Source organism: Sander lucioperca, chromosome 24 (assembly GCF_008315115.2).
Source record: "Sander lucioperca isolate FBNREF2018 chromosome 24, SLUC_FBN_1.2, whole genome shotgun sequence".
NCBI lineage: Eukaryota > Metazoa > Chordata > Actinopteri > Perciformes > Percidae > Sander > Sander lucioperca.
The window spans coordinates 7896037-7917651 of NC_050196.1; the positions used below are offsets into that span (position 1 = coordinate 7896037).

Genomic DNA, 21615 nt, shown 5'->3' on the forward strand with positions numbered 1-21615 from the left:
TAACGTTGAAGCAAGTTATTTTAATATTTAACTCCAAAATAGTAACCTTTTGTAACGCTGAGGCTAAAAATCGGACTATTTAAAAATAGTAACATTTTGTAACACTGAAGCTAAAAATCTGACTATTTGACTCCAAGAAAGGAACATTTTTTTAACGCTGATGCTAAAATCTGACTTTTTGACTCCAAGAAAAGAACATTTTGGAACGCTGATGCTAAAAATCTGAATATTTGCTTAGATAATAGTGAAAATGAATTCCATTTTGTATGTGCTGAAGATAAATCACTTCAAAAATGTTTTTCAAACACAAACCCTTCATTTTGCATCTGCACACATGAAAGCAGAGATAACCTGCAAGCACAAGAAGGAATAAAACAGGGGAAACACTGAATGTTTCTGTGTGGTGAGTGTGTGTAAAACCCCCTCAGGCCGATGCGCTCTGACTTGGTATCAACTAACCTGCTCTCTAACAGCCAACAGGGCAAATAGGCATCACGCCAGATGAGCTGCAGCACTGACTGCACTGATTTGTAACTAAAAAAGCTCATCATTAATGTTTCCATCCTCCTTATTTACGTGTCAGACAAAACTGTGGGTAATCTGTATAGTCACATTCAAGATGGCCTGTTGTGTCTTCACTAACAACACTGCTGTCTCCAAACTGAAGGATGTGATTTTTCCACCAAGCCACAATGAAAACAAATCAGTCACATCCACTCTGTAGGGCACTGAGTCCTCCAGTGCCCAAAGACACACCTACACTATTCCAACACATATAATTAGTAATAGCAACAGTTTGGTTGGACAAAATCCACTAATTTATGGCTGGACTTTGGTGTACATGTAAAACACAATATATTAGCCTACGATTTACATCTGAATTTTTTTTTTTGCTAATGATAAGGTGCTTATTGCAGAGTCACATAGAGCATCTTTTATAGAGCCAGAATTGAAGGTCTGCACCCTAAAGAGGCTTTACATGGCTGAGCGGTGTAACTGATGGACACAACCATCAATGGTGCGCCAAGTGCACCGCTGTTTCTTTTGCATCCTCCTGCTCCGCCTCCACCAAAAGAACCGAATACTGCGGTCTAATACAGAACACACTCTTCATATGTTGCAGCGCCGTCGACTAATCACGCTGCTGCTGACAGATCAGACACCGATCCTCTGTGGGGGAATCGCAGATAATCATCGAAGCTGCTGCTCCACACCTGACGGGAGACAATGCAGCCGTGCACAGAGCGCAGCGCACCGCCTCCACAGCCTCTTTATCAGCCGCTCATTAGGCAGAAATAAGCTCATAATAGTGCAGCAATGTAAAAGCAAATTGGCATTAATATATGCACCATAAAACCAGACTGTGCGCCTTTCACAACCCATCAACCCGCCCATCCCTCTTATTCTCCTCCATCTGCCTCCAAATCTCTTTGAAAGGCGCCAAATGACACACACAAAAAACGTCAAATTGCGCTCGGCATTGTAGGAATAATATCGCTCATCTGCAGCTTTTCAAATCTCAATCAAATAAATAGGTGAGAGGCCAAAGAAGAAGAAGAAGAAAAAAAACATCGCTATTGTCTCGCGCACAAACGAGAAGCCATTGCAAGTAGGTTAAACCGCTCTGGCTGGCGCAGACGCAAATGTCTCCAGAGAAAATACACAAAAACGCGCAAATGTCAGCGGCTGATTGAGCGTACCTTTGCTCTCTTGTCCCTCGTCTTGAGTCTCCTCCGCGTTGGACTCCATGGCCGGCTTTGTCCCATCCATTATTTTAGAGGAATATAGTCTCCTTGTGTCACTTGTACCTAACAGTCTGTGGATGGTGGAGCCTATCCTGGTGACTTGATGCTCGCTCGCTCTCTCTCTCTCTCTCTCTCTCTCTCTCTCTCTCTCTCTCTCTCGCTCTCTCTCTCTCTCTCTCTCTCTCTCTCTCTCTCTCTCTCTCTCTCTCTCTCTCTCCCTCTGTTAAAGCGTAGCACTGTGTCTCTATGTAGGCTATATTAACAATCCAGTCTCAAGATGCAAATGCGCTGTCAGATTGGATTTATCTCGCACATGCGGATTAGCAGCCCCAAAATGATGCCAGATAACGCGTTTAGCCCATAAAACCTCTCTCGACTGTGGATAAAATGATGTTCATTAACTTTATTTATTTTCAATAAATGTAATTTTGTTTCATCAATGGTTTCAATCTTTTGGTCTGCAGGTGAAACTGACTAATCTTTTTTTTTATATATAATATCACTGAGATATATATATATTTGATATTCTTTGCTTCAGTGAAGCAGAGGAGGATATACGGACACCATGTACAGGAGATGTAAATATGCAAACTCATGAGTAACCATGCATGCATGAATACACGAATACACACACACACACACACACACACACACACACACACACACACACACACACAAACCACCCCCTCTCCATCTGGTGAGTTGAGAAAGAAAGTCAGAGAGTCATTCGGGAGGAAGGAGAGGAAGAGAGGATGGGAGGGAAGTAAGACGATCTAGTGCACTATAAAAGTGAGAGGCGGGGAAAGGACTGATTGTGGTTTTAGGTTTTCTCTCACTCATCAAAATGGCCTGTGCAACACCCATCATAGTTCATTTAACACTTTTGGGTGTTTCTTAAGCATCCAATAAGCACAGAGGACAAATGTGGTTGTGTATGATGACGTTTAGGTCACAACAAGCCAGCAAGATCCAATGCTGCTCACAGTCAGAGAAGGATGCTCGGTTTCCTACTTTAACATTGTGTGTGTAACTTCAGTACACTTTCCTTGGTCTCCCATTGAAAAACTTGATTAAAAACAGATTGATCTGATCACCTTTGACCAATCAGAGCTTCTTAACTGCTAAACAGTCAGTGTCTGGCTTCATTAGAGGGGGCCCTTTGTTTGCCTCTGAGGATGCTGATTGGCTGAGTGTAAGAAGCCACAATCCAATAAAAAAAAATCTAGCAAGGTGAGTCCCTGAATCCCTGTGAAATGCTTAAATGTGTGTGTGTGTGTGTGTGTGTGTGTGTGTGTGTGTGTGTGGGTGGGTGGGGGGGTTGTTTCCATCATTCACCCCATTTTCTTATAATATCCTGAAACAATGGGATGCCATCTGTCCTGAATCCTCTTAAATAAGGTTTTAATTCTGGCCCACGTGGCCCTGTTTTAGACAAAGCTCAGCCCAAACAAAAGTCCAGGAACCACCCCCACCCTGACACACACTGCAGTCAAAGGTGACCCCACCAACCCCTGATGTTTTCATCCAACAAAACACAGAGACACCAGAACAGCTAACATGACATATAAGACAATTAGTGGATCCATTTACCCTGAGGGCTGAAATTAACACCCAGTCTTGCACCATATGCTTGGTCATCCATCACACTGACTTTTTGACATGTGAATAGTTTTCTGATATTGAGCCATGAGGAAACCTGATCACCTGCATAAAGGAATGTTTAAAGTCTGCTTCTATGAAAACAGTTTGAGTGCAGTTCTGGGGAGCCAGGTGTGAACCCGAAAGCAAACTCCCAGAAAGGACATATAAAGGCAGTTTAAGAGTTTAAAATGCTTCCATATAACAAACTGGTGTTTTATCATGCTATCATAGGCATTAGGATTGCAACTAACGATTACTTTAATTGTCGGTTGAACTGCTAGTTTTTTCTCAATTAACTGATAAAATGTAAAAAGAAAATGTGAAAAATGGTCGTGGCTTGTTCCTAAAATCCACGATCATGGTATCAGTTTGTATGTTTTGTTCGACCAACGTTTTGAGACTAAAGATATTAAATTTGTTATCACATAAGACAGAAAATATAGGCTTAAGGCCTAATTAATCAATTATCAAAATAGCTGCATGAGTGGTGCCACTATAATGAAAGCCCACACAAAGAGACTCTTTCCTTGTGGATAAAGAAGAATAAGGCAGGTGTGAATGGCATGATTCTGGATCTGCAGGAAGAACTATATGAATGAATTACACACGCACATAAACACGCACAAACACTCAGTTTATTTTTACTCAGTTATTAGGCTTGAAGGGTGAATTTCAAGTCCTGTTTTTTTCTCCTAGAACCCCCATAATCCCTTGCTGGGTCACACAGATTAAGGACTTGTCCAGAAGATGAGATACAGTGCTCCCTGGCACTCTTTTCCATCACCCTGTCACACACACACACACACACACACACACACACACACACACACACACACACACACACACACACACACACACACACACACACACACATATATCCATCCAATAGTTGTTGAGAAATCTCAATCAAAACCATTCACACCAAATATTGACCTCATGTAGGCGTTAGAGGAACAATCTGCGAATCACTGAAGTCATTTGGAAACATCGCCTGGACCCTGTACAACATTTGGTGGCAATCCATCCAACAGTTGTTGAGATATTTCAGTCTGGATGAAGGCGGTGGACTAAACGAGACCCATTGCAAATCATTACACTTACACTGTTATTGTGGCTAAACAATTCTGCATTGTTTCATATTAAATGGATGGCTGGAGCGATTGGTAGGAGAGAGAACGATTTAGTTTTGTGCAGCTCCTCATATTAATTATGAGTGTGTTTAGGGTGGTTGGGAGTCAGGATAATCCCTATCAGTCATATGACTATATAAGAAAAAATGAAGCAAGATTTAAAGGACAGTTCACCAAAGATACATCCATGTAAACATCATGCAGTTTCAACCTTTAACAGTTTGTGTGAGCATGTGTGTGTAAATGTCAGTTTTGAAGCCTTATGTTCAGCGTTGACCCATGCATCCTCTGACTTTGCTGAATCCTGTATCATCTTGAGCAATTTTATCCGACTGCCGGACTTCAGAGAGAGCTCCTGCTCTGCCGCACAGACTTTCTTATCTGCCTCTCCCTAACTCTTGGCGTCCATTAAAAGGAAAGCCACGAGTGCCTGTCAAAAGCCTGTCTTCCCTCATTACAATGAGACACAGAAGAGGAAAGTGGAGCGCCAAATTGGTTCGTCCCAAAGTAATGAGGACATTGCGGCTCCTTCATGTTATCAGATGTGGAGTTAATGGGAGGGAAGAAAAAGAAGAAGAGGAAGAAGAAGAAGAAGAAAAGGAGGACACAGCAGTCTCTGGACACCTCTGCGAAGACTGATTTCAAACTTCAGTTGTAAAGATTTCCGCAACAAGCACTGGTGATGGTCACATCCTCAACATTAGAGATTCTCAGAGTGGTACTGGCTCTGCTGTTGCCATAGAGACGTCTAACACCACCACGTAGTCTGCACTAACTCAGATCTTTCAGCAATGCTATCAGTTCCTGAACTTCTCACGTGGTCTCGTAACAGCTTGAGGCAGAAACCAAAAACCACATTTATGAGATAGCCACAAAGAGGGACTGACTGAAAGAAATGTTATCAGTAAAATGATTTCTACTCCTACGACTAGCTCAGCTGAAGGCTACAGTTGTTGACATGCAGCCAATGTGTTTAAAGATTTCTGTTTTTTCTGCCTGACAGCATCAGAAGGAGAATCATCTTGTGGACAGTTTAAGTCGGGTGTGAATACGTAGAAAAGGTTGTACCCTGTGAAAAGGAGCAGTCAGCAACAAGACGCATCCTGTCTCCTGATCAGCCAGCGTTAAGCAGCATTATTTCTTTCGTCCACCACTTTGGTCAGGACTGAAATACCATAACTGTTGGATGGATTGCCGTGACATTTTCTGCACATATTCACGGTTCCCAGAGGATGAATCCTACTGACTTGATGCAGATGTTAGTATATGCTACAATGCTGAACTGAGACGGCGAAGATGATGAACATCATACTGTACATGTTTACCATCAGCATGTTAGCATTGTCATTGTACAGTAAGCTTGTTAGCCCTCGATGTTAGCATTTAGCTCAAAGTACAGAGATGCTAAATGGAGGATCCCAACATGCCTCTACATTTAACATAGGGGTGTCTTAGATTACATCTGGTTTGAACATCATATCTTAAAATTATAGCAAATAATAACTAATCATCTAATCTCAAGTTCATATCGACGACGTTTCATTTACGGGATTGTTCCGGTGCTGCCATATGTTACGCCAGGTGTCCCTCCCCCCAGACGATTGTGATTGGTTTAAAGAAATGCCATGTAAAGCACGTTTTTCTCCCGTCCTGGAATGCTGTGTGGACTAGCCAGACCCTCCCCCGCAGCGTTGTGGCGATAGTTCTGGCAATGCAAGACTATCTAATCAATGACTGAACAAAGATGCATGGTCTCCGAAAGGTGAAAAGCTCACAAAGTACAGCATCAAACAGCACTACTGTTGTTTAGATACTTGTCTGCTGTGTGATGCCCAGCCTCACTACAGGCATCGCATTGACCTTTTAACCGTCCTACTGACACACTGCCCAAGACAATTATGCATCTCTTTTGTCGGGTGCAGACACTTACTGTCAGGCTTTGAGCTCTGATCCCAGAGGTTGACCTCGCCATGAACTACAGTATCTGTTGTCCCAAGCCTTGGGAAATCACTGCTGCCTGCCCAGAAGCTATACGTGTCCGTCTGATACAAGGTTGTAGGTTGAGAAGGAGATGACACTGCTTCAGAGTCATGGGACTTGGAGAACTAATGTTGCAATCATGTTTTTCTGTTATTTGTCAGTGTTGCAGCTCCTTGTCCATCATCCATTATATGGCATGAAGCTGTGGAAAATATGTAGCCTTGAGATACAAAAGTACCCAAAAGCTCTTCTCTGTCTAATTTGTACTTTTTTTTTTTATTGGAGTCACGAAACGATTAAAACATTCTCTTCATGCAACAGTTTATCTGATCATGCTCATCTCACCCTGTATGTTTCTATCTGTTTGCCTATTGCTTTATCTTTTATCAGTAAAGCTGGAAACAGGGCATCAATTGGGCAAACATAAACAAAGGGTTACAAAGACGCCGGTACACACACACACACACACACACACACACAGAAACAGGCAGAGTCTCAACGGCGGCTTTGTGAGCTTCCCGCTGTCGCTTTAGTCTAATCCTTGCTATTTTAATGGGCTTCTGGCCTCCCTTTAAAAGGGAAACCTTTGGCAGAGAGCCAGAACAAAGTGTTGCACCTTGCATTGTCTTGTCTCTCACCTTGGAAGTTGCTCTAATTTCTCTGCAGAGATACTATTTTTGTATTAAGTGTAGATGTGTGTGTTTCTTTGGTGTACAGTATATGTGTGTGTGCTCAGATCGGGGCCCTTAATCTGTGGTGGTGGTGATGATGACCCAGTTTCGCCCCCTTTCCACCCCACCCTCAGCCGTCGGTCGCCAAGGAGACGCTTCCCTCTCATCCCTGAACGGAACCGTGAGATGCTGAAAAAAGGTTGGTCAATCTCGAACACACACGTACGTACACACACTCACTCACACAACACTTTTGTTGAAAATGTGCTACTTCTTCGTCTTACTGTGATTTGGAGTTTTAAAGGAACGTTCCAAACTAAATGCACAATTTTTCTGTCCCTCCTGACGTCTCTCTCCAACGCACAGTTGAAACAGAAAGCAGACACACTTTAAAAGTGCTCATATTATGCTTTTTTCCCTTTATTGTGTTACATATCTTTTTTGTGCATGTTATAGGCTTCCAAAGTGAAAAAGCCCAAAGTCCACCTCAAAGGGACTTACCATCTCCAACAGAAAACACTGATCACAAACTGCTCCAAACAGCTCTATTGTGGTCCAGGCTTTACTTACGTGACAAACGTGTGTCACTTTGTAACACACATTATAATGCTCGCCTAGCTGCTAGCATGGCACACCCTCATACTCTGCTTCTGATAGCAGTGCTTACCTAGCTACTGCGCATGTGCGACTCCCACCAAAGATGGAACAGAAGTGAGATGCCTCACTCTGTAGCTAAAACAGAGAGCTCAACACACAGGGTGAAAAGAGGAGCTGCAGCAATGAATCTGATATATCCTCTAAATACAATTACGAACCTGAAAATGAGCATGAGCACTTTAATGCAAATTCATGCAAAGTAATCCCATCATGCATCTTCGTCATCTGCGCTGTCTGTGTGCAATGATTTTGCATGTGGTTGCAAAGTTTTGCTTTAATGTGTAACGATTTTGGCGATCCCTTTGCACCCACACACACACACACACACACACACACATACGCACACACACACACACACACACACACACACACACACACACACACACACACACACACACACACACACACACACACAAACTCCTGGCCTCATCGAACGCCCACCCTCTACTGGAACCACCTACAGAAATAAAAGTGAGAGAGCCTCTCTCATATAGCTCGCCTTATTTACAATATCTGACGCCTGTCAGTATGGATGGCTTAACCTACACTCACCTCCACACACACTCACGTACGCCCACACACCCATCCCCCCACCGCCCCCTCCGTCCAGCAATTTATCCGACGAGCCGCTAATCCCGCTGGCCCAGATTTGGTCCACAGTCTGCTCCACATGATGTTACGTTGTTGTCGTCGTCATCCCAGCAACTGCACACACCCCCCCCCCACCCCATATGTGAGTATCTCACCCCACCCCACTCCTCCACCTGTAACCTACTGTACTAAACTGCAGCAAATGCCAGCAGCAATGTGAGATAAGAGCAGCTTCCATCTACAGTATGCAAGCACACCATGAGTCACTGTGTGGAGGAAATGCAAAGCAGGGTGGGTTCATCATCTTCATCATCATCATCACTCCAGGGGGTGGCAGAGCGGCAGGGGGAGGCGAGGGAGAATGGCAGTCCTCTTCTGTCTGTGTGTGTATATGTTCATATTCAGTCTATTTTGTTGCCCGAGTGGGCCTCGTGTGATCAGATGTATGACTGTTCGCATGTACCGGAATTTGAAATGACGCCCGCCTCAGAGCTTTGTGCATCGCTGCGTCGCCATGGCAACAGGCCCTCTCAACGACGACGAGTAGCCGTTGGGCTGAGCTTGAAATGCTCACATGCAGGACAAGGAAAAGACAAGCAGGCTAAATATGAATAGGGTTGGGAGCTGGATGTATTGAAGACATGGAGGCATGTTGGAAATATTGAAATAGAATTATGTTTTGGCTCTTCTACAGCTTCTAGTCAGGGCCAAGTCAAAGTATGTGGTACTAAAACTAAAGAACGCCTTTTAAAAAAATAGCATACAAAGAGCAAAAGACATAAAATCAATAACAAAATCAATAAGGCATATAGAAGACAGGCAACTAAGACAAAAACAAATCATTTTAGAGTAAGAGTAAACTCCCTGGACATCAGGTTGTAGGTTTCTGTTGACCAACAGCCGTCTTGACAATTCTGACTTCTGGGGACTATATATATACAGTATATATTCACAGTAGTACAGCTGTAGTACTGCTTCTCTCTGTGTCTTTGGTGCTCAGTCAGAATCATAAAACACTTAGCAGCCAATTCCAAATTTTCCAAATGTCGGTCTTAATTTGACTCTCAGGGTGTAAAGATCAACAGTTCTGCCAGTGCTGATGTAAGCCCACAGCTATCAGAGTTAATGTAACACTTTAAGATAGTTTTGAAAGCTCCCCTGGAGTCATATCCACTGTGTGAGTGAACAAACAACTCATATTAACACTTGTCAACTCCTAATAATTAACAGTGAAAAATCAACACTTGTTAATGATGACTTTCATACATAATTTGCCCTGTGTTGGTTCCTCTAGTTCCATGTATTTGGTATAGGTAGGCTTGCAGCCTTTGATGTCTGTCTGCTTGATGGCTGTTCCATTCAGCATCCATTCTGCACATCAGAGCAAATCCACAGGAGAGGATGCAAGAGGATATGAGTTTGCACATATCCAGAGACCAAAACTGCAGCGAGCACAAAGAGCGAATTCACGGAGGAGGACGCAAGGCAGGGGGAGGAAAGGAAAGAAGACGGGAGGAAGAGGGGAATGGAAAGAATAATGATGAAGACAATGAGAGAAGCAGAAGCAGATGAAAAGAGACGGGATGATGATGCTGACGATGATTAGACTAAAGTAGCAGTTTGGGGAAATAAGAAGAAAACAAGGGGAGCCGAAAGAAGAGAAGTTTACAGTGGTTTCCTGCAGAAAAAAATTGCTCTGGTTCCCCATCGCAGTAAATTATGTCACTTGGCTACATCCTGTCTGTTCTCAACTTCTCACCGGCCTGAAGGCGATAAACAGCCCTGCTGCCTTATTGGAAACAGATGTTATGAATGGGAGAGACACACAAAGAGAGAGAGTGTAGGGAGAGAAATGCTTGGAAAAGTTGGGTTGTGTTGGATCAGTGGCCTATAATGAGATCAAGCTGAATGCTACTGGTTTCAATGCTGGAATGTCTGCCAATACACTGTGGTCTCTCATCTGTTCTCCCAAAACAAATTGGAAAGCAGTGGCGATCACATCCACAATCGGTTTTCTGTGATCTCAACCGTTGTTTTGCTGAGATTCCCCTTGCTCTGCTATTTTGGCTTTTCATGCACGAGGAGCTGGTGTTATAATCAACATCTACCTGTGCTTAATACTGTTTACTACACATACAAGTCTGACTCAAACCTTAAGCTTTAACTCCCTTTCCTGCACTGGTTTGAATGTGTGATTATATTTTTGGAAGATCACCTTCTAGATGTTATCCGGTGCTATCCAGGTTCAAACTGTGTTGCTCTGAAGCGAAATTAAAGGTCACTGTATTTTAGAAAAGACCTCAGCAATTTTGGGGTTTAAATCATTTAATACATGCACACAGTTAAGAGGTGACATTGTGTGTACTTTGCTTCTAATATATGTGTATTTGAGTGCAGGGAGTTTATTCATCTGTGTGTTTAAGCACATATTAATCCAGTAACGATGCACTATGAAGCTATCCTGTACTCTCATGGTGCTCATTCCACCTTAAAACGTTACATGATGTATACTAATTGTGCCCTGGAGACTTCCAGTATGTTATAAATGGACATTAAAACTTAAAAGAAACTCATAATCTTGGGTCTTTCTGATGCTGTTTGTAAAGTATGTATGTAAAGCTTGTGTCTGTTAATTTACCCTGCTCTTTGCAACGCAGATCTCAAAGTCAGCGAGAGCTAATTAAATAAAGCTTATTAAAGAAATAAAGAAATGCGCACGACCCTGCACTTCTTACAGCATGCATCCACGTCTTGTGTGTTTCAACCTTTCCCAGCCTGTTTAATCCACAGTGAGAGAGAGCGGATCAGTTACTCATAATCCAATCAACAGCAACTCTCAGTAGGAGTTGATGTGGGAAGGATACAGTCAGGCAAGCTCCCATATAACTGGCAAGAGAAGTAGTTTGTCTGAAATCATCCGAAAAGACACTATAAGACTGAATGTCTGTAAACATTCAGGTAAACCTCACAAAAAAAGAAGCTATAACACTTTAGGAAAAGTCTGGAAAATGTATACAGTATTAGAATAATCTAGAAGTAAATGACTGAATATTGAAATATTCACAGCTTGCTCCTGTTTTAATCTTTAAAAGCCTTGTATGTATATATATATATATATATATATATATATATATATATATATATATATATATATATATATATATATATTCTGCTAATACACTGCATATATCTATATTATTCTTATTACTAGTATAATGTCACTGCTACTATATTGCACATATCTGTACATGTTCATACATTGTTCATATTACATAGCCATATTTATTCTGCTCTTATAACACTGCAATATATTTCTTGTCCTGTCTATGCACCACCTGTCTATACTTTGTATATCACATTGCACTTTTCTGCTTTTTTGCACTTCTGGTTCGACGCAAACTGCATTTCGTTGTCTTTGTACTTGTACTCTGCACAATGACAATAAAGTTGATTCTAATCTAATCTAATCTAATGGTGCGCAATGGCGCAAAAGTAAATCTGACCCGTGTAAAACTTCAAACTGGTTATAGCAGACGTGCAAATAGTCAAACACGGTGCATCACGCGCAGCGCACACAACACAACAGAAAAGTTCCCTGCAGCTGCTGGAGGAGCGCATCCAAACATCAAGAAAGAAGCGAATTAAGACACAGATCTAAAGGTTTTGCACATCTGCTGCAACGAAAGTAAGCAAAAATGTAGAAAATAGTTCACCTACCCATTTTTCAGCTTCCCTGGAAACTGGCCTGAGACACACAAAATACCGTGCCAAAACCGTGCCAAAACTGCCAGATGATGTCCACGGGTCACAGGTTGTTAGGAGGGCGGTTGCATACAAACAACTGGACGTCCCGTTTGGAAATCGGGGATGGAGGGTGAGATCATGTGACGTCACGGCTGGGTCTAGAAATGGATCAGACTCATCAATCCACTCCATGTGTCCTTATTGGTTTCCTAAGCGCTGTAACATAAAAGGGAGTACTAAAATGCTAAAAACTATTTTATTTATTTTTCACCGGATTCCTTCGTGACAATATATTTTCCTGCAATGTGTGCATTGGCATACGGCAATAGGCTACATTGAATCAATACATAATTAGTATTAACTATTGTTTTATCAATAAACTTTATTAAACTTTTATAAAAAAAATACCCTAACAGAATTAAGTCCCCGTGGAAAGTAACTTTTTAAGTACAATTTTTAGGTACTTTTACTTTACTTGAATGTTTCAATTTTCTACTTTATACTTCAACTCCACTACATTTTAGAGGCAAATGTTGTACTTTTCACTCCACTACATTTATTGGCAGCCAGTTACTGGTTACTGATCAAGATCTTATATTGAAAAAAATTATATTACAAATAGTAGTTAAAGATTAAACCAGTGGTTTCCAACCTTCAGTACCTTCACTTTCAAGTAGATTTTTGAATTGGGTACTTTTACTTGTAATTAGGTATTTTTACATTGTTGTTTTTTTACATTTGCGTTTGCATGAACTGGGGGTAGATGCTCCATATTCATGCGCCATCTTAAAATACGTTAGCCGGTAAGGGACATACAGGACATACTGCTCCGCCTTTCATGTTTTCGCTGTCACATGATAAACTCACAGGTGCTGCTAATGCTGCTAATGGGTATCGTAGCTTCCTGTAGTTTGCAGAAGGAAACATGGAGGACCACACGTATTCAAAATCCAAATTTCAGGAACAGGAGTCTTCTTCTTCACCCAGAAAAAGAAGAAGGATATTGAAAAGAGCAAGAGACCGGCTTTTTGAAGCATGAAGGCTACCGTAGCTGTAATACGTACTTTGAACTGCGTGGCGTGAGAGAGTTGATTGCGATATATGATCTCAACGCTAGATGGGACAAATTCCTACACATTAGACCTTTAAGTAAATCATCTAAGTACTCCTTCCTTCACACTACCTTTATCAAGTGCAACATTGCAGTAATACAATTAAGAGCCATAGTCCCCTTACAAAGAGAAGTGAATAAGAAATCACCACAGACAAAGCAGGTTTAATCCAGACGGGGAACACTTTATTGAAAACAGAATCATATTAAAATACACATCCTTCAGTCTAAAAAGGGGGGTGCTGGGTGGTGCAAGCACAAGATAAAAGAGAATAGTCAATGTCTCTCCTGAGAAACCACATGAGCAGCTTTGAACGCGATGAAACGTCAGTTTAGAAACGACAAAAACAAAATACACACTCTCCGTGTATGTTGAAATGTGGAATATCAGATGCAGCGACAGAGGAAGGGGGGTTGAAAATGGTTTTGTGGTTAGACCAAGTCGATAAGCATAAGAGGAGGTCCTGCAGCATGCATCATCACCCAGCTAGAGGGTACACAGAAACAGATTAGGAGGTAACACGCAGGCACATGTTTGAATACATTTACCTACAGGAGCAGTTTTACTGCACCTCTGAACCTCAGCGGACACTCACTTTTATTCTCGATGCTTTTCAGTTTTGGTCCCGAAATCTGTCAAAAACAACTTTGGAAGGACCACGTACAACCATGCAGTCTCTTGGATAAATGATAGTGTTGCACGCTTGATCCTGAGTTAAAAATAAACTTCTGTAAACGTGTAAAGCAACAAAGAAATCCAACGTTATATGTAGCATTAAAAAGAAATCATACGTTTTCATTTAGAGCAGCCGCTGACAGGTCAGTAACATTCACGTCTGTCTGAGCAGAAGCTCAGCTAATTTATGCAACTTTTTTTGTGCTTAAAATAACTCGTAACCCTCAGCTAAGCGACACCATCAGTTCTCCATCAGCAGCCACAATCCATTACACGACAAAGCTGCCGTCTCACCAAGAGATCAGGGAAGGGATTTCCTCCAAATCAAAGCGTTCACAGCCCGCAGCCGTCACAGTTTCAGTGGAATAACAGGCCAGTACTTGGGCTGTTTGAGGTCACAGTTTCTGTCAAAATTGAGCTGCATTGCCGCCTCCATGGCCAGGATCTTGGCGGCATCCCTGCCATACAGCTTCTTCATCTCAGCCCCGCGTCTTTCGCCGGGTCGCTCCAAGGGAGGGGCCATGCTACTTCGCCAGGAGGCGCCGCGCAGGTCCTGGTCTGCCGGCACATAGCTCTCGTGCTGCTCGGCCTCCAACTGCTGCTGCTTCTCTGCAAGGACAAGAAAACAGACTGTGATATGTGATGCCAAATGTGCATCCCTAAGCAAAGCCGATTTACTGATAATGTGACGGAGATGGGAAAAGTTTGGAGATTGTAGCCCTCAAAAAAATTTGCAATAATGTCACAATCTTTAACTTTTCCTCAACCGTTCTCTTACTCAGCTCCTCTCTGTGTTTCTCTGTCTGGGCGAAGTACTGCCGAAGCTCCTCGCTGATCTCCATGTTGCTGACGTCGCACTCGATCTCACTGTCCGAGCCGCTCTCCTCGTCCTCGTCCCCGTCCTCTCCGTCCTCTTCCTCTCCTGCGTTCCAGTCAGCGTAGCGCTGCTGGTGGCTGCTGGGATACCGCTCCTGGCTGCAGCCGTAGGCCGCCTCCAAGGCCTTTCGGTAGGCTCGCCCGTGTCTCTGGTGCCAGGCCATGGCCTGCTGGTAGTGCTGCCAGTAGCGGCTGTACACGGGGCTGGAGAACCAGGACATCATGGAGCTTATGTCCTCCTGCTAGTGAGAAAGATCACACCAGTTTGTGTGCTTCGTTTTTTTTTGTCACGTTCAGGTTACTTTATTGGTACCTGTAGGTAAACTAGGTTTACAGTCTAAGAGGCAGGACATCCCTAAAACTTTGTAGACCACCACCATAACATGCAACACACAAAACATTAAAACATACAAAAACAGACAGTACAACATGGATAAAACAGGGTAGACAGACAGAACATGACCACATTGACTTGTGCAGTTATATGCCGCAATTCTACAGCTAGGACATGACCAAGGTGCTTGTGCGTTGTGTGCAAGTAATCCTACAGTTTAACAGAGTGATTGCTGCTGGGACAAAACTGTTTTTAAATCTTTTTTAAAACCAGGGACTCTTAGCCTCCGTCCAGAGGGGAGATACTGCAATTCCCTCTGCAAAGGGTGTAGGCTATCTTCTAAGATGGCCATAGCTATCCTCTGTAGTTGTTTAGCATACAGGGATGTGGGGTGCAGCTGGGACTCCCCAGTCAATTTACTTGACCATTTCACAATTTGATTTAGGCGATTCTTGTGCTTAACTGAAACACACGCAAACCATGACACTAATGACAAAGATATGATGGATTCGATAAAGGCATGATACAATAATGTCGTCATGTCATCAAGTCTTATCAACAAAAATAAGCTAGCTGGGCAGTGGGCACTTTGACGCACACTGATGTCTCTGAATTTGTAGTAAAAAGACCATAAATCATTTAATGTGATGTCACTAAACTGCACATTTGTTTTTTTAAAGATTTTTTTTTCAAGCATTTTAGGCCTTTATTTCAAAAGGACAGATGAAGACATGAAAGAGAGGGGGAATGACATGCTGCAAAGAGCCGCAGGTCGGAGTCGAACCCGTGGCCCCTGCGTCGAGGAGTAAACCTCTATATATGTGAGCCTGCTCTACCAACTGAGCTAACCCGGCCACATGTTGACTATTTTAATTAAAAAACAGGAGCGGGGGGAAATGTGTCACTTCCTGTGGACATAACACCTGAGTTTCCTGTGGACAGCTGGTCCTTTAAAAGGTCTCAGTAAACGGGGATCTGCTGCTCTCCTTTGTTGCAGTGCAGTCATTTAGGATTAGAATAGGGGTGTGTTACTATACCTATATGTCATGCCCAGTACACCTTTAAGGGGCAAAACGCAAGCTAACAATGGTAAGATGTCTTCTCCTCGGCTGCCTTACCATGATTGAAGACGCATGCAGGTTGAGTGAATCTTCCTGGTAACTTTGCTAACGTTATTCCGCCCGCCAACCTGCTAATTCTGAAAGATAAACAACTACTATTAATAATAAACAACGTTAGTCAATAAGGAGTACGTTAAACATGACCTGCAGTTAAAATACGACTATGAACCAACAGTTAACGTGAAGCTAACGTTAACTTTTAAGAGTTCAGGAGGAATGAAAGGAACACGCTGTTGAAAACAAAAATGGACGCCAAACCGCCATAAACACCGACCGACTAAAACATACAGTTAATACCTGTTAACATATAAAGTGTATTTACATGCTGAATGCCTCTCATTAGGGAACATTTTACCTGCGTGATGGCAACTTATTTATTTAGTGGCTCATGCTGCTTCCTGAAAGACAAATTTCCCAGCAGCCTTTGAGCCACAGCAAATTAAATTCTGGCTACGTGGCGCCACCTAGTGGACACTGTGCACACATGCAAGGTCTTCAAATCCACCTGGACATGTAAACTGACTGAGTGCAACCTGTGGCAGTTTAAAGTTGAAACAAATGGGAGTAGTGGATTAATACTTTGGTTTTCAGTAATTGTCTTTTTCAATGTCAGTTTATTATAATTGTTAGGTTTAAATATCTTGCATTCGACCATTTTAAGAGTTTTGAAAAGTCGTTGGTGTCTAATAATGATAGGCCTTGCTTTCTTCATCCATATTTTTAGCTGACAGTACTGTTCGTAATAAGTGCCTACCACTGATGCACAAAATTATCACAAACTGAGTCTAATTTTTTTCTGTCTGATTTAGGGTGAAGTTGCTAAGGATGTGGACATGGATGTGTATGACATGCCACAAGGATCAAAGGTGAAGTTCAATCTTTTTATCTCAATCTCTAAATGTGTCTAAATGTAGTTAATTTTCCTATGCAGTTTGGTTTAATGGTACACTACTACAGAGATGGTATCTAATTTTTAAGTACCTTGCATCTTTGTTCGAAATTCCAGTACACAAAACATCTTGATTTCTGTAGCTGAACATTTGCAAAACCATAACCACCAATAAATATAACATGTTGTGAGCAAGGACATTGTGATATTTCAGGAAAGGGGGTGTAAGAAAGATTATTTCGGCGGAGTGTTTGAGTGCTGTGAGACATGTTTGACTGTATATCTGGGTCACGCTTTAGCTTGAGGCTTCAAAGCTTTCAGAGGAAATGCAAAAAGACAGATGTGCCTTTTTCAAAACACATTTCTTCCTTTTGATGTTGGAATGGATGAGTTAACACAAAGTATTTTTTCTCTTTTCCAGAACATGCATTTTCTGAAGTATATCGTGTATTACTTCTTGAATACGGCCTCAGATTGCTGCGTAAGTAGTAGTAGTCCATGTACAGGTGTTACCCAGTGCATTGTGGATAATGCATGCTATATTTCATTATGCATTTTACAACTTTCCAAGTATAAAATTAACTTAAATGAATACGGTTGTCCTTTCTTTTCTTTACAGCTAAACTAAAGGTTTATAAAATCCCATGGAATATGAGAGGTAAGTATTATTATTTTAATTGCAGTATTGTATTTGACTGCTATGTTTTTTGTGTCAACCAGGTTACAATATTGGTAATTTTATTCACACATTAAAAAAAAAAAAAAAAAAGATATATATATATATATATATTGGTAACTGTTAGATTAAAGTTACCCGCATCATATATTTGGTCACAATGATAAAACATAATCCGTAAAAGCTGTCCCCTTTAGTTGTACTTTTATGGATACAGTGTGTATTTATAACCATTGCTGCTCGTTATCCGTTTGTGCTCTCAGGACGACACAATACAATAAAGAATTAACTTTTTTAATTTATGTCTTTCATTTTTTTTTTTTTTTTGTCATAATGCGGCTAATAATTCAAATATTATTTCACAATTTCACCAATTTCCTGCACAAACACTAACACTATTTTGGAATGTCCATTGTAGTTAAAAATGTCACAATGATTAGTGATGCATATATTGACACCAGGAGCATCATACAGAGATTTATAGGTCATACAGTTCCAATATGTGTCCACTACTCCCCCTGCTGGTAGACCTAGATAATACAGGGTTGCTGGTGTCGACTCAAACCACAGTGTTCAATCCCTATAACAATGTGTAGCAAGGATCCATTTGATTTTTGTCACATGTCTGTATTACAGTTGATGTGACTCTTTGCTTTCTAATAGTTTAGCTCAAAAAGTATAATCCTTTTTATTATTTGACACTGTTATCACAAGCATTACAAGCAAGCAAGAGTAAAAGCCACTAAACCCAGGCCAGAGATCAAAATAAGAGTTGTTATTCATGCTGTGGTTTCTGTTATGTACTTTCCTTTCCTTTCTTTTCTTGTCAGAGTAGTTGCTTGTTACATAGGTCCAATTTCTCATCTCTGAGCCCCATTTTTATTCAGCTGTGCCAGGTGATGAGGACAAAGTAGGTGGCCAGTGTCTTCTTGCTGGACGCTTTATATAGAATAAGTAATTAAATAAATACGTTCCATCAATCGGAGCTGACCACAAAGATAAAACTATGACGCGTACCGTCAATGATTGTGCTTCACACACAGGTTCATGCTTTGTCTCGTGGCCGGGGCGTATGAACGATTGACCTAGTTTCATCCTTCCCTCACTTCAATGTGTTGCAGCATCTAAACCGCTGTCCGGAAACTCTCATCATCTCCTATAGTGAGAAAAAGTCAGTGTCGGTCTGCATCTTCGATAACCTGTTCTACCTGGTTCCATATTACTGTAAACCTAAATTTAAATCTGTCTGCCTGTGTGTCTCTGGTTGTGTAAGCGGCTCTATCTCTTGTCTGTGTCCTGTCCAGCTGAGGAACAAACTTGCATTTAGTTTTTAGTGTTCCGGTGGCAATTTATTTGTATACGGTACAAAAAAAAGCACACATTTTTATTTACTTGCTTGCTTTGCCCAACGTGGGAGAGTCAAACAACATTATGAGTATTAAATGCTTTTTTTAATGTGTATGTATGTATGTATGTATGTATGTATGTATGTATGTATATATATATATAAATATATATATAAATATAATGGTAAAAAAAAGACATGGTATGGACACACTAAATAATAATAAATAAAAAAAAAAAGCATAAATAAAGGAAAGCAACAATAATACATTAAATGAATGAATTAAAAACATAATATTCAAACAAAGTTTTAAAGATATGTGTGTGGAAGTGTGAGTTTAAATGAAATAGTGATGCTGATATTTGGACATTTAGTAGATTAGATGGTTTTAAACAGGTAAGGAGCTTTTAAAAAAACGGTGGGTTGTGGGTGGGGTACCACTTGATTAAATTATTCAACACAATGCTGTAGGAGAGAGACTGTAGAGGAAATCTAATCTGATTCCTCTGTATTGCAGTAACAAAGTCCATTTGTTGCTTAAGCATGCTGTTCTGCCTCAGCTTCAGAGTAATACGAGGCGCCTGGCAACAGCAGCTGGGAGCTCCGTGGAAACCATTGTGTTCCTGTGTGAAGGTAGGTCTGGACCATGTTCTGTCACTCAGCCATGCCCAGCAACATTCACCTTTTGAATGAGTTGATAATCCTTTCATATTTACTGCTCATTATTGATGTGTGCGTCGTTAATTTAAAGCCATTGAGTCATCTGCTGAAATGGAGCCCAGTACCACTGATGGCAACCAGGACCTGGCCCTGTTCTGGGAGGAGAGTCCCCCAGTGCAAAGGTCAGACTCATGAGAACTGTTTAACACGGCACAATATTACATTTTATTTACAATAGCAATTGTGCATGTGTTCTGTGTGTAAAAAAAAAAAATGTGTTTAGTCCTGCCTAACAAAGAGACACAATCTTGAAAATATCAGTAATGTTCATAAACATGTTTTTATTTTTTAAAGATAACCACAAAAGCGTGACCAAATTCACATTCATCTCCTAAACTGTGGAACGATCTGCCTCTGCCCATTAGACAGGCCTCTGTTGTTAAATCTCTTCTTAAAACCCACCTCTTCTCCTTGGCCTTTGACACCTGACGTTGACATTTGGATTTTATGGTTTTTATTGTAAAGCTGTTTTCTCTTTAATTTGTTTTATTTATAAATGTTATGCCTATGTGGGTTATGTATTCTATGTCTTTTATTTATTCTTCTGTACAGTACTTTGGTCAACTTAGGTTGTTGTACCCTCCTGATGTCCTCGGCTCAAATTTGACCCATATTCAAAACGTTTCCATGTCAGAAATTTGGATTTCTTTCAACCAAATTGTAAAAAAATAACGTGGATGGTTCCATACAACCATTACTCTTCGCAAGTAAAATAAAAGATCAGCTCAGTACTTTCATTGAATTTGGGTGTTTTATTCAATTTTATAGTATTTGGAGAGAAAAAAATTATAAAAGAAAGTTGAAAAGATTGACAAAAATGTCGGAAATAGCTCGGTGAAGCATCTTTCGTGATCACAGCACGACTACGGTAGCGAGTAGTATGAAATGCCGAATATCCGCGTAGGGAGGTTGGTTGGGGTGGTGGATGAAACCCAACCGTCCCGTTGTTGTCCCGAGTCCCCCAGAGACCGCGGATCGTGTCCCACGTGTGACATTTCCTTTCCCCGTTGTTCTTTTCCTAAACCCAACCTCCGTATAGATGCTTCCCATTACGTGCTGACCACCACACAAAAAAACGAGATAAACGTGTCCGTGTACACGAATCAATAGATTAAAAATGACGTGACCATTTCACGAACTGCCGTGAGACCGTGTTGCAAAAGACGACAACAAACGTTGAAAGAAAAAGTAAATTTTGACCCAGAAAAATAAAAAGTTGCACAGTCGACGGGAAGACAACACAAGGGTTAAAAGTGCTCTATGAATACATTTCGATTGATCTTTCTTTCTTTTCAGACTCAAGTGTCAGGTCCTGCAGGATGTGAAGCCCATCCTCAGACTGACGGCCAGCAGCGATCACCAAAGGAGTCACGCAACGGTTAGTCGTGTGCTCGGTACCGGCTTTATTGTTATGGATATACATAGGAACAGCCCATTGATGCTTAAATAACTTCTCTAGGACTGTATCCCTAAAGCTTTTGTTGTGTTGTCTGTCGCCCTCAGCTCCTGCAGGTGATGGCCAGCAGCAGTCGCCTGGAGCAGAAGTTGGAGCGCTATCTTTGGACCCTGAAGGTTTTTATGGTCCTGGCCATGGTCTTGACAGCTTTGTGGGGCTTCACTCTGTACATCCACTATTCAGCTGGCTATTTGAACTGCTGGACCACGGCTAAAAACTGAGGCAGTTTGGAAATGTTCTTCTGGTGTGTGT

General features: G+C 41.4%; 2 protein-coding genes across 7 annotated transcripts in view; both read right to left on the bottom strand.

The window, feature by feature from the left end:
- LOC116044618 (neuronal membrane glycoprotein M6-b-like) overlaps window positions 1-12152 on the bottom strand; it is a 39148-nt gene extending 26996 nt beyond the window's left edge. The window contains exon 1 of one of the 2 annotated variants that reach the window (XM_035998552.1): window positions 12133-12152. In XM_035998552.1, coding sequence (XP_035854445.1) covers window positions 12133-12136 — 4 coding nt within the window. In that variant the 5' untranslated portion in view covers window positions 12137-12152. Of the gene's footprint in view, window positions 1-1700; window positions 1968-12132 lie in introns of those variants that run through there. The other variant, XM_031291946.2, reaches the window with a different exon arrangement.
- A 1278-nt stretch (window positions 12153-13430) lies between these two features.
- On the bottom strand, window positions 13431-16706 carry gemin8 (gem (nuclear organelle) associated protein 8). Of its 5 annotated transcripts, none has more exons than XM_031292223.2 (4): window positions 16633-16706; window positions 16275-16354; window positions 14725-15061; window positions 13431-14555 (listed from the first exon to the last, which is right to left on the bottom strand). In XM_031292223.2, exons 2-4 carry the CDS (start codon window positions 16275-16277, stop codon window positions 14296-14298), a joined length of 600 nt encoding a protein of 199 aa, XP_031148083.1. In that variant the 5' UTR covers window positions 16278-16354; window positions 16633-16706; the 3' UTR covers window positions 13431-14295. The 5 variants fall into 5 exon arrangements, with proteins under 5 accessions (XP_031148083.1, XP_031148079.1, XP_031148082.1 ...); XM_031292219.2 differs by having other exon boundaries at window positions 14725-15064; XM_031292222.2 differs by having other exon boundaries at window positions 14725-15064; window positions 16275-16357; window positions 16635-16666.
- Window positions 16707-21615: the final 4909 nt, after the last annotated feature.

Excerpts from the sequence above, each read along its gene's own strand:
- gemin8 (XM_031292219.2), bottom strand. Across the intron at positions 14,556-14,724 it reads GAAACACAGAGAGGAGCTGA|AGAAGCAGCAGCAGTTGGAG; the intron begins GTAAGAGAACGG and ends TTGTCCTTGCAG.